At 44.7% G+C, this 11,833-nt stretch overlaps 1 protein-coding gene across 1 annotated transcript; it reads left to right on the top strand.

Annotated features, from left to right (window-relative positions):
• Window positions 1–824: 824 nt before the first annotated feature.
• On the top strand, window positions 825–11,399 carry LOC107300801 (acetyl-CoA carboxylase-like; the record flags this gene model as incomplete). The annotated part of the gene is made up of 5 exons (XM_015830091.1): window positions 825–950; window positions 2,521–2,659; window positions 6,526–6,635; window positions 9,647–9,728; window positions 11,301–11,399. Coding segments are annotated over exons 1-5 (556 nt in total), but the record flags the coding sequence as incomplete, so codon positions are not given.
• Window positions 11,400–11,833: the final 434 nt, after the last annotated feature.

The following is an 11,833-nucleotide window of genomic DNA, read 5'->3' on the forward strand; positions in this document are numbered from 1 at the left end:
ACCCCTGCTGCCAATCCTCAACAGAAATGCTCACAACAGTGAAAACCTCGGACAGGAGGAAGAGCACCGCCGGGCGGGCGGGCAGGCGTCTTGCTCGGCTGTGGCTTGGGGGGCACTTTTTTCAGCGCCATTGTAACTTTGAACAGTCACTAAGCGAACTGTTGTAAGTCGAGGACTACCTGTACTTTATCACTTTTTTCCTTTTTTGGGGGGGTCATCAAGTTTTTGACACCTTGCTAGGCGACTGGTGGTACTTGGATAGTGCCATATCCTAAAAGTGGTACAATGGGTGAAAAGGTTGAAAAGCCCTGTCCTACACACTCTCTAGAGTTGTCCCAAAGGTGCTTTTTCAAAAGGCAACTGGACTTTGTTTTATCTTGAAGAAGTTTTGCTTCTCATCCAAAAAGCTTCTTCAGTTCTGACTGAATGGTGGAGAATGGAACTAAAGAACTGAAGAAGCTTCTTGGATGACAAGTGAAACCTCTTTAAGGAAAAACAAAGTCCGGTTGCCCTTTGAAAAAGCACCTTTGGGACAACCGTGACCGGGATGATTGAGAATTTCCAAAGATATTCTCTAGGATTCGAGACAACATCCTCAGAACTTGGTTTGTTTTGGGTTCTCCTTCAAAACGCTAATACTCCTCTTAAAATTCCTTCCTTTGGGGGGTCGTCATACACCTCTGCGCAGTTCCATACCGGATCCTCGGATGATGGTCTGTAGCTTATTAGCTAAGATCTTAGCTTCGAGTCTTGGCATCTAGTGTCTCTGCAACATCTTCTGACAACTCTAACGTTGTTGTGTTCCTTATCTCCTCAGGCCAAGCATGTCCGGCCTTCACCTCATGAAACAAGGCCGAGATAGGAAGAAGGTGGATCTACAGAGAGATTTCACTGTGGCGTCTCCAGCAGAGTTTGTCACCCGTTTTGGAGGAAACAAAGTTATTGAGAAGGTAAAGAACGGAACGGAACAGGACAGAATAGAATAGAATTTGGGTTCTACACTATAAAGAAGATGTTGAGACTCTAGAAAAAGTGCAGAGAAGAGCAACAAAGATGATTAGAGGACTGGAGACTAAAATGTATGAGGAATGGTTACAGGAATTGGGCATGGCTAGTCTAGTGAAGAGAAGGACGAGGGGAGACATGATAGCAGTGTTCCAATATTTGAGGGGCTGTCACAAAGAGGAGGGGATCAGCCTATTTTCCAAAGCGCCTGAAGGCCAGACAAAGAATAACGGATGGAAGCTGATCAAGGAGAGATTCAGCCTAGAAATAAGAAGAAATTTCCTGACAGTGAGAACAATCAACCAATGGAACAGTTTGCATTCAGATGTTGTGAGAGCTTCATCACAGGTAGCTTTCAAGAAGAGACTGGACTGCCATCTGTCCGAAATGGTGTAGGGTCTCCTGCTTGAGCAGGGGGTTGGACTAGATGACCTACAATGTCCCTTCCAACTCTCTGCTTCTGCTTCAGAATAGAATAAAATAGAACAGAACAGAACAGAACAGAACAGAACAGAATAGAATAGAATAGAATAGAATAGAGCTGGAAGGGACCTTGGAGGTCTTCTAGTCCAGCCCCGTGTTCAAGCAGGAGAACCTATACCATCTCAGACAGGTGATTATCTAGATTCTTCTTGAAAACCTCCAGTGATGGAGCACCCATGATTTCTGGGGGTAAGCTGTTCCACTGGTTGATTGTCCTCACTGTCAGGAAGTTTCTCCTTAATTCCAGGTTGCTTCTCTCTTTGATCAGTTTCCAACCATTGTTTCTTGTCCTGCCCTCAGGTGCTTTGGTGAACAACCTGACCCCCTCTTCCTTGTGGCAGCCCCTCAGATATTGGAACACTGCTATCATGTCTCCCCTATTTCTTCTTTTCTTTAGACTAGCCAAACCCAAGTCCCGCAGCCGTTCTTCCTATGTTTTAGTCTCCAGGCCTTGGATCATCTTAGTTGCTCTTCTCTGAATTTTTTCCAAACTCTCAACATCTTTTTTGTGATATGGTGACCAAAAGTGGCTGCAGTATTCCAGGTGTGATCTTACTAGGGTTTTATAAAACGGGACTAATACTTCGCGTGATCTTGATTCTACAAACCTTTCAGAATCCGAACCGACCGCACAGCCAACCACAGACAGCACCGACCCTCAAAACCAACCCACGTAACCCCCCTCCCACCAGCAGTTCACCCCCCAATGACCCTGACCTGATGTAACTTCCCCATCACAAGACCCGTCACAAGATTCACTCATGACTCACGCCTGACCCATCACGAGACCCTCACTCGACACACCCACACCTGAAGCCCTTATAAACTGACATCCCCTAAACTCCCCTGAAGATGTTACCTAACCTGGTAATGAAACGTTTGGAAACCAATCCACAAGCTCGGAGAACGAATATTCACCCTCACATATATCTGTGTCAGTTGTGCTGTCGAGATAGTTATTTCCCAGTTTGATTGCTGATTGTAAATCTGAACTATTTTATCCTTTCCGTTTCACGTTTCTTCTCTGTCTAGGTTCTCATTGCCAATAATGGGATAGCGGCAGTCAAATGCATGAGGTCCATCCGACGCTGGTCTTACGAGATGTTCCGGAATGAGCGAGCCATTCGTTTCGTGGTTATGGTGACGCCCGAAGACTTGAAAGCCAACGCAGGTGAGCATAAGAACTGTGCTTTTATAAGAGTTCTGGCTGCGCAGTGGTTAGAATGCAGTATTGCAGGCTAACATTGCCCACAGTCTAGAGTTCGATCCTGACCAGCTCGAGTTCGACTCAGCCTTCCATCCTTCCGAGGTCCGTAAAATGAGGACCCGGATGTTGGAGGCAAAATGCCGACTCTGTAAACTGCTCAGAGAGTGCTGCAAAGCGCTGTGGGGCGGTAAATAAGTCTAAGTGCTATTATTGCTTTGCTTTTCATTATTCCTGCAGGAAAAATGGTAAATTATAGATAGTCCTCGACTTACAGCTATTTGTTTAGTGACCGTTTGAAGTTACAACAGAATGGGAAAAAGTGACTTATGACTGTTTTTCACACTCGTGACCGTTGCAGCATCCCCATAGTCGCCTGATCAAAATTTGGGTGCTTGGCAGTTGGCTCGTATTTATGACCGTTGCAGTGACCGTTGCATGTGAGATCACCTTTTTTGACTTTCTGACGAGCAAAGTCAATGGAGAAGCCAGAATCACTTACCAGTTATGTTAGTAACTTAACAACTGCAGCGGTTCACTTAACAACTCTGGCGAGAAAGGTCATAAAATGGGGTAAAATTCACTTAACAGTTTCCTCTCCCAAATGTTCCTGGGAAGGTTGGCCACTTTCAGATCGCGCACAATCCGGCATCCCATAATTTTACTCTCCTGAGAAATAAGAATAATGTTGGCCTTTTGCACTGCAATACAAGTTAGTCTGTCACAGCATGCACAGTCTTATTGCGCTGAGGTAACCCAGGAATAAATACAGTACACAGTGGTTTGTATTAAATGGTGGTTTATATTACACTATCTACAAATATACACTAGAAACAAGATACATACACGTGGTGAAACAGCGAACTACAATACACAGCAATTGCAGCAGGAAACGGACGAGAGAGAAAGACTCCAGCAAGGCCTTCCCTTTTATACTCAAGCTCTTAAAGGGATACAGACTCCTGCTGAGTCATTCCTAACATTGCATCATGCATCTCACATTATGCAAGCTGGTTAGCTTCTAAATCAGTGGTGGCAAACCTGTGGCACGGGTGCCAGAGGCGGGCGGCACTCAGAGCGCTCTCTGTGGGCACCCTTGCCATCGTCCCAGTCCTAGGCCTTCATCTGGATTTTATAAAACCTTTTCGCTTTAGGCCTCCACCACCGTGTGCAAAAAAAAAAGTTCAATCAGTCAATTTCAACTTCTTGCAGGAAAAAAAAAGATCTTGCAAAGTTGGAATTGATTGATTGAACTTTTTAGTCCCACCCAGTCTGCTGTTACCACTGCAGCCACGCCCACCCAATGGGCCACACCCACCCAATGGACCCGGCACCCGACGATGCATAAATGGGTTTTGGGTTGCAGTTTGGCCATTCCGTCTCTAAAACGTTCGCCATCACTGTTCTAAATCATTACCTTGACATAGTTCTTGACTGCTGCTGGTAGAGTTGGGGCCAGCCCCTCTCTCTTAACCCCAGGAAGAAGGCAAGGGCAAAATACAGGTAGTGCTCAACTTACGACAGTCCATTTAGTGACCGTTTGAAGTTACAACGGCCCTGAAAAAAGTGACCTACGACCATTTTTCACCCTTGCCACCCTTGCAGCATCTCGGTGGTGCCACGATCAAAATTCAGACACTTGGTAACCGACTCGTATTTATGACGGTTGCATGTGATCATCCCCTTTTGCCACTTTTTGACAAGCAAAGCCAATTGGGAAGCAGGATTCACTTAATAACTGTGGCAAGAAAGGTCGTAAAATGGGGCAAAATCCGCTTAACAACTCTCTCACCCAGCAACAGAAATTTGGGGCTCAATTGTGGTCGTAAGTTGAGGACTCCCTGTATTAGCAGTTTGCCAACGACAGGGGGTGGAGCAACATGCCCACTGAGTGACAACAGTTTAGTGAGCTCTTAACTTTTTACCTCAGCTTTTCTCTTCTTTAGTACTCAATAGCTTCCTTAGCAGCTTCCCAACTTTTTTTTAGTTAAGAGTTTTGTTTTTTTTTAAAAAGTCTGATGATCAAAGATTGGCATAAACCCAATTTAAAGATATGGAAAGTTGGAGGAAAACTGCTGTTTTGTGTTTGCAATAGGCTTGACCCCTAGGATTTTGCATGTGTGGAACTTAACCCATCATAATATCCTCTGGATAAGTGATGCATACTTTCAATAAATAAATTACAGGTAGTTTCCTCGAATTAACAATCATAATGCAGCCTGATCATCCTGGTCGTAACTTGTGACAGTCGCAAATCGGGTCACTCATGTAACCAACCTGATTTTAGGACCTTTTCTTATAGCAGTCCTTAAGCAAACACTGCGGTTGTTAAGTGAACCAATGGCTTGATGTGGGTTGATTTTGACGAAAATCGGAAGTAAATGCTGCTTTTTGGCAAAACTGCTGCAAAACACGGTCATGTGACCACTGGACCAGTGGTGGGATTCAGCCAGTTCGCACTGGTTCGGCAGAACCAGTAGCTAAATTTTGCTGAGTTCGGAGAACTGGCCAAATGTACACTGCTTCCGGAAGTCTAGTCTAGGCCTCGGAGGCCTGGAGGAGGCCTCCCGGGCCTAGAATGGCCCGCTGGAAATGCATGGATGCCACTTCTGGAAGTCCGTTCTAGGCCTCGGAAGCCTGGAGGAGACCTCCCGGGCCTAGAATGGCCCGCTGGAAGTGTGTGGATGCCACTTCTGGAAGTCCGTTCTAGGCCTTGGAGGCCCAGGCCTGCATCCAATAAGCGTACTGGTTGTTCAGGTATTTGAATCCCACCAGTGCACTGGATGCTGCAAATGGCTGAAAATGCGACTGGTCATAAATTGAGGACTAGTGGTATATTACTCCAGTAGGCAGACAGTGAATAGGTTGCTGGAATTGGGTATGTCTAGTTTAATGAAGAGAAGGACGAGGGGGGACATGATAGCAGCGTTCCAATATCTCAGGGGCTGCCACAAAGAAGAGGGAGTCAAGCTATTCTCCAAGGCACCTGAAGGCAGGACAAGAAGCAACGGATGGGAACTAATCAAGGAGAGAAGCAACTTAGAATTAAGGAGAAACTTCCTGACAGTTAGAACAATTAACCAGTGGAACAACCTGCCTCCAGAAGCGGTGAATGCTCCAACACTGGAAGTTTTTAAGAAGAGACTGGATAGCCATTTATCTGAAATGGTATAGGGTTTCCTGCCTGAGCAGGGGGTTGGACTAGATGACCTCCAAGGTCCCTTCCAACTTTTTTATTATGGGTTAATTATGGCAATTTTACAACCGGTGGACTTTAACTTCAATTTTGTCTGAAATGATATAGGTTCTCCTACTTGAGCAGGGGGCTAGACTAGAAGACCTCTAAGGTCCCTTCCAGCTATTCTATTCTATTCTATTCTATTCTATTCTATTCTATTCTATTCTATTCTATTCTATGCCTGGGGCTCAGGAATGTGCTAAAGGCCCTGTCACTTGGTTTTACTATTAGTTGCTGTTTCTACTTATTTATTTTGTTGATGTTTTCATTTGTTTTACTTTTTTATTTTTTAAAAAAATAATTTTAAACTCCTAAAGCCTCCCAGAGTCACTTGGTTGAGTTAGGCAGCTATAGAAATTGAATGAATAAATAAATAAATAAAGTCTGCAAGGAAACACCCTTGGCTCTGTTTCATTAAGAAACCCCCCCCCCCCACCAAAAAAAGAGAAGAAATCCCAAAGAATTGTTCCCTTATGAATCTTAAGTTCAGTTGATACACACGTTTTTTTTTTTTAAAAAAAAATCTGTTTGGGAAATGTAGACGTTGCCAATTGAATGAGCAGCCTAAATACCCTCTTGTTTTTCATATTTTCAGAATATATTAAAATGGCTGATCATTATGTCCCAGTACCTGGAGGTCCAAATAACAATAACTATGCAAATGTGGAACTGATACTGGAAATTGCAAAACGGATACCTGTGCAGGTGAGAAGGTGGAAATACAGAATTTAAAAAACAAAGAATGCTTATTGTTGCTGGACTCATTCTAACATAGTTGTTTGCTTAGATCAGGGGTCTTCAAACATGGCCCTTTTATGACTTGTGGACTTCAACTCCCAGAATTCCTCAGCCAGGTACACTGGCTCAGGAATTCTGGGAGTTGGTCCACAAGTCATAAAAGGGCCAAGTTTGAAGACCCCTGGTGTAGATTTAGCTTAGCATGCTACCCACTTTGGTTTGTAAACTAGGCTTGATTAAAATTTAACTTGTGTGGATTAAGCTGATTGTGGTTTAATTCCCACAGTTCAACAGATCGTGGCGTAGCTTGTTGTGAATTGGACTTGTGATTGTCTGAGCTTCCTTGATATTGTAGAGATGAGAGAAAAATGTTTGGCTGCCTGTTGACTAGCCTGATCAGATTTTATAAATTCACCTTTCCCAATCAGTGGCCACACTGGTTGGGAATTCTGGGAGTTGTAGTCCAATACATCTGGAGAAGTTCAGGATGGAGAAGAATGTCCTTAAAACTGGGAAGGCATGGAGAAGAAATGAAGGAAAGATGGAGAAACTAGTGGTAGTGATGGAAAGGAAAATTGTTTGTCCAGAAATGTTGTAGCTGAAACAACACCATCCATTATTTGAGAAAGCCCAACTCATTGACAAAACTTTCTGTGCCACAAAAAATAATGCACTGAGGAAAATTTTGCCACTTCTCAAATGCTTAGTGGGGATTAAGCATGACTATCCTGAGCAAAATATGAAAAAGTTGTCAAAAGGGGAAGGAGTGTCAACCTATTCTCCAAAGCACCTGAAGGCAATGGGTAGAAACTAATCAAGGAGAGAAACAACCTAGAACTAAAGAGAAATTTCCTGACAGTTAGAACAATTAATCAGTGAAATAGTTTTGCCTCTAGAAGCTGTGAATGCTCCAACACTGCAGGCTTTTAAGAAGAGACTGGACAGCCATTTGTCTGAAATGGTATAGGGCAGTGATGGTGAACCTTTTAGAGACCGAGTGCCCAAAAACCACCCCCCCACCGTCCCCGCTCCGCTCCGCCCTGCCCACTGGGCCACCAACCACCTCCACGGCCCGCCACAGATCACCCAGGCAGCCCAGCAGCACCATGGCGGCCACGCCCTCCGCCCATGCCCCGCAGCATCATCTGCGCCCGACAGGGCGCAAGGGCGGAGTCTTGTCCCCGCTGCCCGGCTACCATGTCATTGGCTGTGCTGCTTCGTGTGGGCCGCGCCCAGGGGCGACTCTCCTCTGGGGGGGCTGCTGGTGAGGGGGGCGTGGGAGGAGGTGGGGCTGGGGAGATGGTGCATGTGCCCACAAAGAGGGCTCCGAGTGCAGCCTCTGGCACCCGTGCCATAGGTTCGCCACCACTGGTATAGCGTTTCCTGCCTGAGCAGGGGGTTGGACTAGAAGATCTCCAAGGTCCCTTCCACTGTTATTCTGAGTGGAGTATTCTGGATGAGGATACAGTTGACGTCTTGGAAACAAGCCAGAATATTTCCAGATATTTTAGAAGTGTGTGTAATAATTTAGGTGCATTAATTTAGTCTTATTTATACTACCTACATGCTGATACCTGTGTTTGGTTTGGAATGGAATGCCATTCCACGATGCATGAAATCCTGTTGGCTGCTTTCCAATACAATGATGTGAAATAAACTGGGGAAAAGTTGTCACAAATACCTTTCTCTACAGGTGGTCCTTGATTTATGACCGGTCACTTTAATGACCATTTGAAGTTAGGACGCATTTGAAAAAAAAGTTACTTAGGACCCATCCTCAAAGCTGTGGCTGCTGTACTATCCCCACTGTCAGGTGATCATTTGGGGCGCTTGGCCACTGGTTCACATTTATGACCAGGGGTAGCATCCTGCGATCATTCGATTATGCGTCCTGTGGTCATGTTTTTCTGGCAAAAAAGGCCTGTTAAGCTGGATTTGGACTTGCATCTATATCAGTGGTTCTCAACCTGTGGGTCGGGACCCCATTTGGGGTCGATCGACCATTTCACGGGGGTCGCCAAGCAAGGCTGTCCACCTTTTTTTTGTCCGCCATTTTTTCCCCTTTTCCGGCGGGTGCCTTACCTCCCTTGGGCTGGGCCAGCTGGTGGTCGGCCTGCTCCATCTCTGCCGCTTGCCAGCTACGCCTGGCCGGCGCAGGGGGCGGAACCACGCATGCGCGGCGCTCCCGGGCAGGGAAAGTCCTCGACTTACGACCGGTTGGGTAGTCCTCGACTTACGACTGGTTTAGTCCTGGACTTACGACCGGTTTAGTCCTGGACTTACGACCGGTTTAGTCCTGGACTTACGACCGGTTGGGGGTCGCGGCATTAAAAAGGTTGAGAACCACTGATCTATATGTTTCACTTAATGATCATTGTGACTTGCTTAATGTAAAATCGCGTCTGGTCACGTGGTAACTCGATTTATGACTGCAATGACATGACCAAAATTCCAGGCTCAGTTGTGGTTGTAAGTCAAGGACTACCGTGTTTCCCTGAAAATAAGACCCAACTGGAAAATAAGACCTAGCATGATTTTTCAAGATGCTCGTAATATAAGCCTCACCCCAAAATAAGCCCCAGTTAAGCCAGGCGGACGCATTTAGTACCGTATTTCCCCGAATATAAGCCTTAACCGGAAAATAAGCCCTAAGGCAGAGATCCCCAACCTTTTGGGCACCAGGGAACGGTTCCATAGAGAGAGGTTTTTCCACCGACCGGAGGGGGTGTGGTTTTGTGTGCTGCCTGCATCCCATAGATGGGGCTTTTCTTGTTTGTGCAGACCGGTTGCTGGCATGCCGCGGCCCGGTACTGGTCTACAGACCGGGGGTTGGGGACCCCTGCCCTAAGGCATCTATTGGAACAACAATTAATATAAGACCCGGTCTTATTTTCAGGGAAATACAGTACCTGTATTTGCTATAGTTCTTTTTGAAAAGAGATCTGACTTCCTTTTTTTTAATTTTTTTTTAATTCCAGGCAGTGTGGGCAGGCTGGGGCCATGCCTCAGAGAACCCCAAACTTCCAGAACTGCTCCACAAAAATGGAATTGCTTTCATGGGTAAGGTGTTCGAAGTTTGTCTGAAATAGGCCCTGTGATTGTATTATTGCAAGGGGGTCTCGTCGGTCCTATCAGAAGACAACAGCTGGTGTTAGGAATGGAATGTCTCTTCTGATCATGGCATCTGGATGGTCTCTGAAAAGCAGGGGCAGTATTGAACAATGACATTCTGAAAGAACAGAACAACATCAGGGACGCATCACTGTTATGAAAACAGCATTTGTACGCAGAATGTCTAGGAAAGCAAAACTAATAGAACTGAGGCTGCAGGATTAGATGGGGAAGATGTAGAAATTACAGAGGGAGGGGGAAAAATCAGGAAAAATGGAAGAGTAACAGGAAGATCCTATAATTCTGGCTTCTGAAAAGCATGAAGATGAACAGTGGAGGGGTTAGAAAAAGCTTCAGAAGAAGCCATATAGCAGTGGAAGGGGTAACTATGGCAACTTTACGACTGGTGAACTTCAAATTCAATTTTGGCTAAAATGATATAGGTTCTCCTATTTGAGCAGGGAACTAGACTAGAAGACCTCCAAGGTCCCTTCCAACTATTCTATTCTATTCTATTCTATTCCATTTCATTCCATTCTATTCTATTCTAAATATTTTATTCTATTCTATTCTATTCTATTCTATTCTATTCTATTCTATTCTATTCTATTCTATTCCTCCCGGCATTCCTGAGTCAGCATGGAAGAGGGTGAAGAGGTAGAAGAGTCAGAAGAGAATGACAAAGCTGAAGAAAATAAAGTGATTGATTGATTGATTGATTGATTGATTGATTGTGTGCCATCAAGTCAGTGTTGAATCTTAGTGATCAGATGTAATAGATTTTCTCCTGGATGATCTGTCCCTAACCTGATCTTCAGATCCTCCAATGATACACTCATTAGTGTTGTAACTCAGTCCATCCATCTTGCTCCCGGTCGTCCTCTTCTTCTCTCTCGTTCCATCTTTCCTAGCATCAGAGCCTTTTCCAGAGAGCTGGGTCTTCACATAATATGTCCAAAGTTGGATAATTTCACCCTTCATATTTGTGCCTTCAGTGAGAACTATGGTTTTATGTCGTGGCGACCAAAACTGGATGCAATATTCCAAGTGTGGGCTGCCACAAAGAAGGGGGGGGTGTCCGGCAACCATTTGTCTGAAATGGTGTAGAGTTTCCTGCTTGAGCAGGGGTTGGACTAGAAGACCTCCAAGGTCCCTTCCAACTCTTCTCCAACACCCGTGTTCAAAAGCATTAATACTTTTCTTAATCCCTTCTTCAAAGTCCAAAGGAAGGGGGAAAAAAGAATTCAAAAATTAGAACTGGTCCAAGTTATGCCAGCTTTGACAGTTCATCTGTTCAGGCACATCTAAAGTTAGTAGAAGTTAGCATCAAATCCCCAAAATTTATCCAATATTTCTCCCCCTGCCCAACTCTTCAGCAAAAGTATGTAGAAATTGCTGATTCGCAGGGATTTACCCCCACAGTTGAGGTTGACATAAGCGGCGTGCCATTCAGTAAATCAATGCTAGTAGTTGAAAAAAACGATCTTGCTGCAGAACTTTTATTTTTTTTATTTTTTCTAGGTCCCCCAAGCCAAGCGATGTGGGCATTAGGAGATAAAATTGCTTCTTCTATAGTGGCGCAAACTGCGGGTATCCCTACCCTTCCATGGAGTGGCAACGGTAAGATGTGTTCAGCGTCATGTGGCCATGGACCAAATTCTTCCAGATGGCCAATGGTGTTTAAAATAAGCCCTGAGAAATGATATGGGATAGTAAGCAGATTTAGCCCTGGGTGTTCTCTGAGCTCGGTGGTTTTCTAGCAAATGTTTCATTACTGAACTAGGTAACGACATCAGTGCTAGAGGGAAGGGGAGGGGGTGAGGAAAATTTAGAAAGTGATAACTGTATGAAAAGCCAAACACCAGAAATAAAAAGGGTTACTTCCAATTCTCTGCAATGCAGATGCAATTATGTAATAAATTAAACTTGTTTTATTTATTTTATTTATTTATTTATATTTATATTTATATCCCGCCCTTCTCCTTGCGGACTCAGGGCGGCTAACAACCGAATAAAAAATACAAAATATCAGACTACAAATTTAAAACTTAATT

Source organism: Protobothrops mucrosquamatus, unplaced genomic scaffold (genome assembly GCF_001527695.2).
Source record: "Protobothrops mucrosquamatus isolate PMUCROS unplaced genomic scaffold, P.Mucros_1.0 scaffold8500, whole genome shotgun sequence".
Taxonomy (NCBI): Eukaryota; Metazoa; Chordata; class Lepidosauria; order Squamata; family Viperidae; genus Protobothrops; species Protobothrops mucrosquamatus.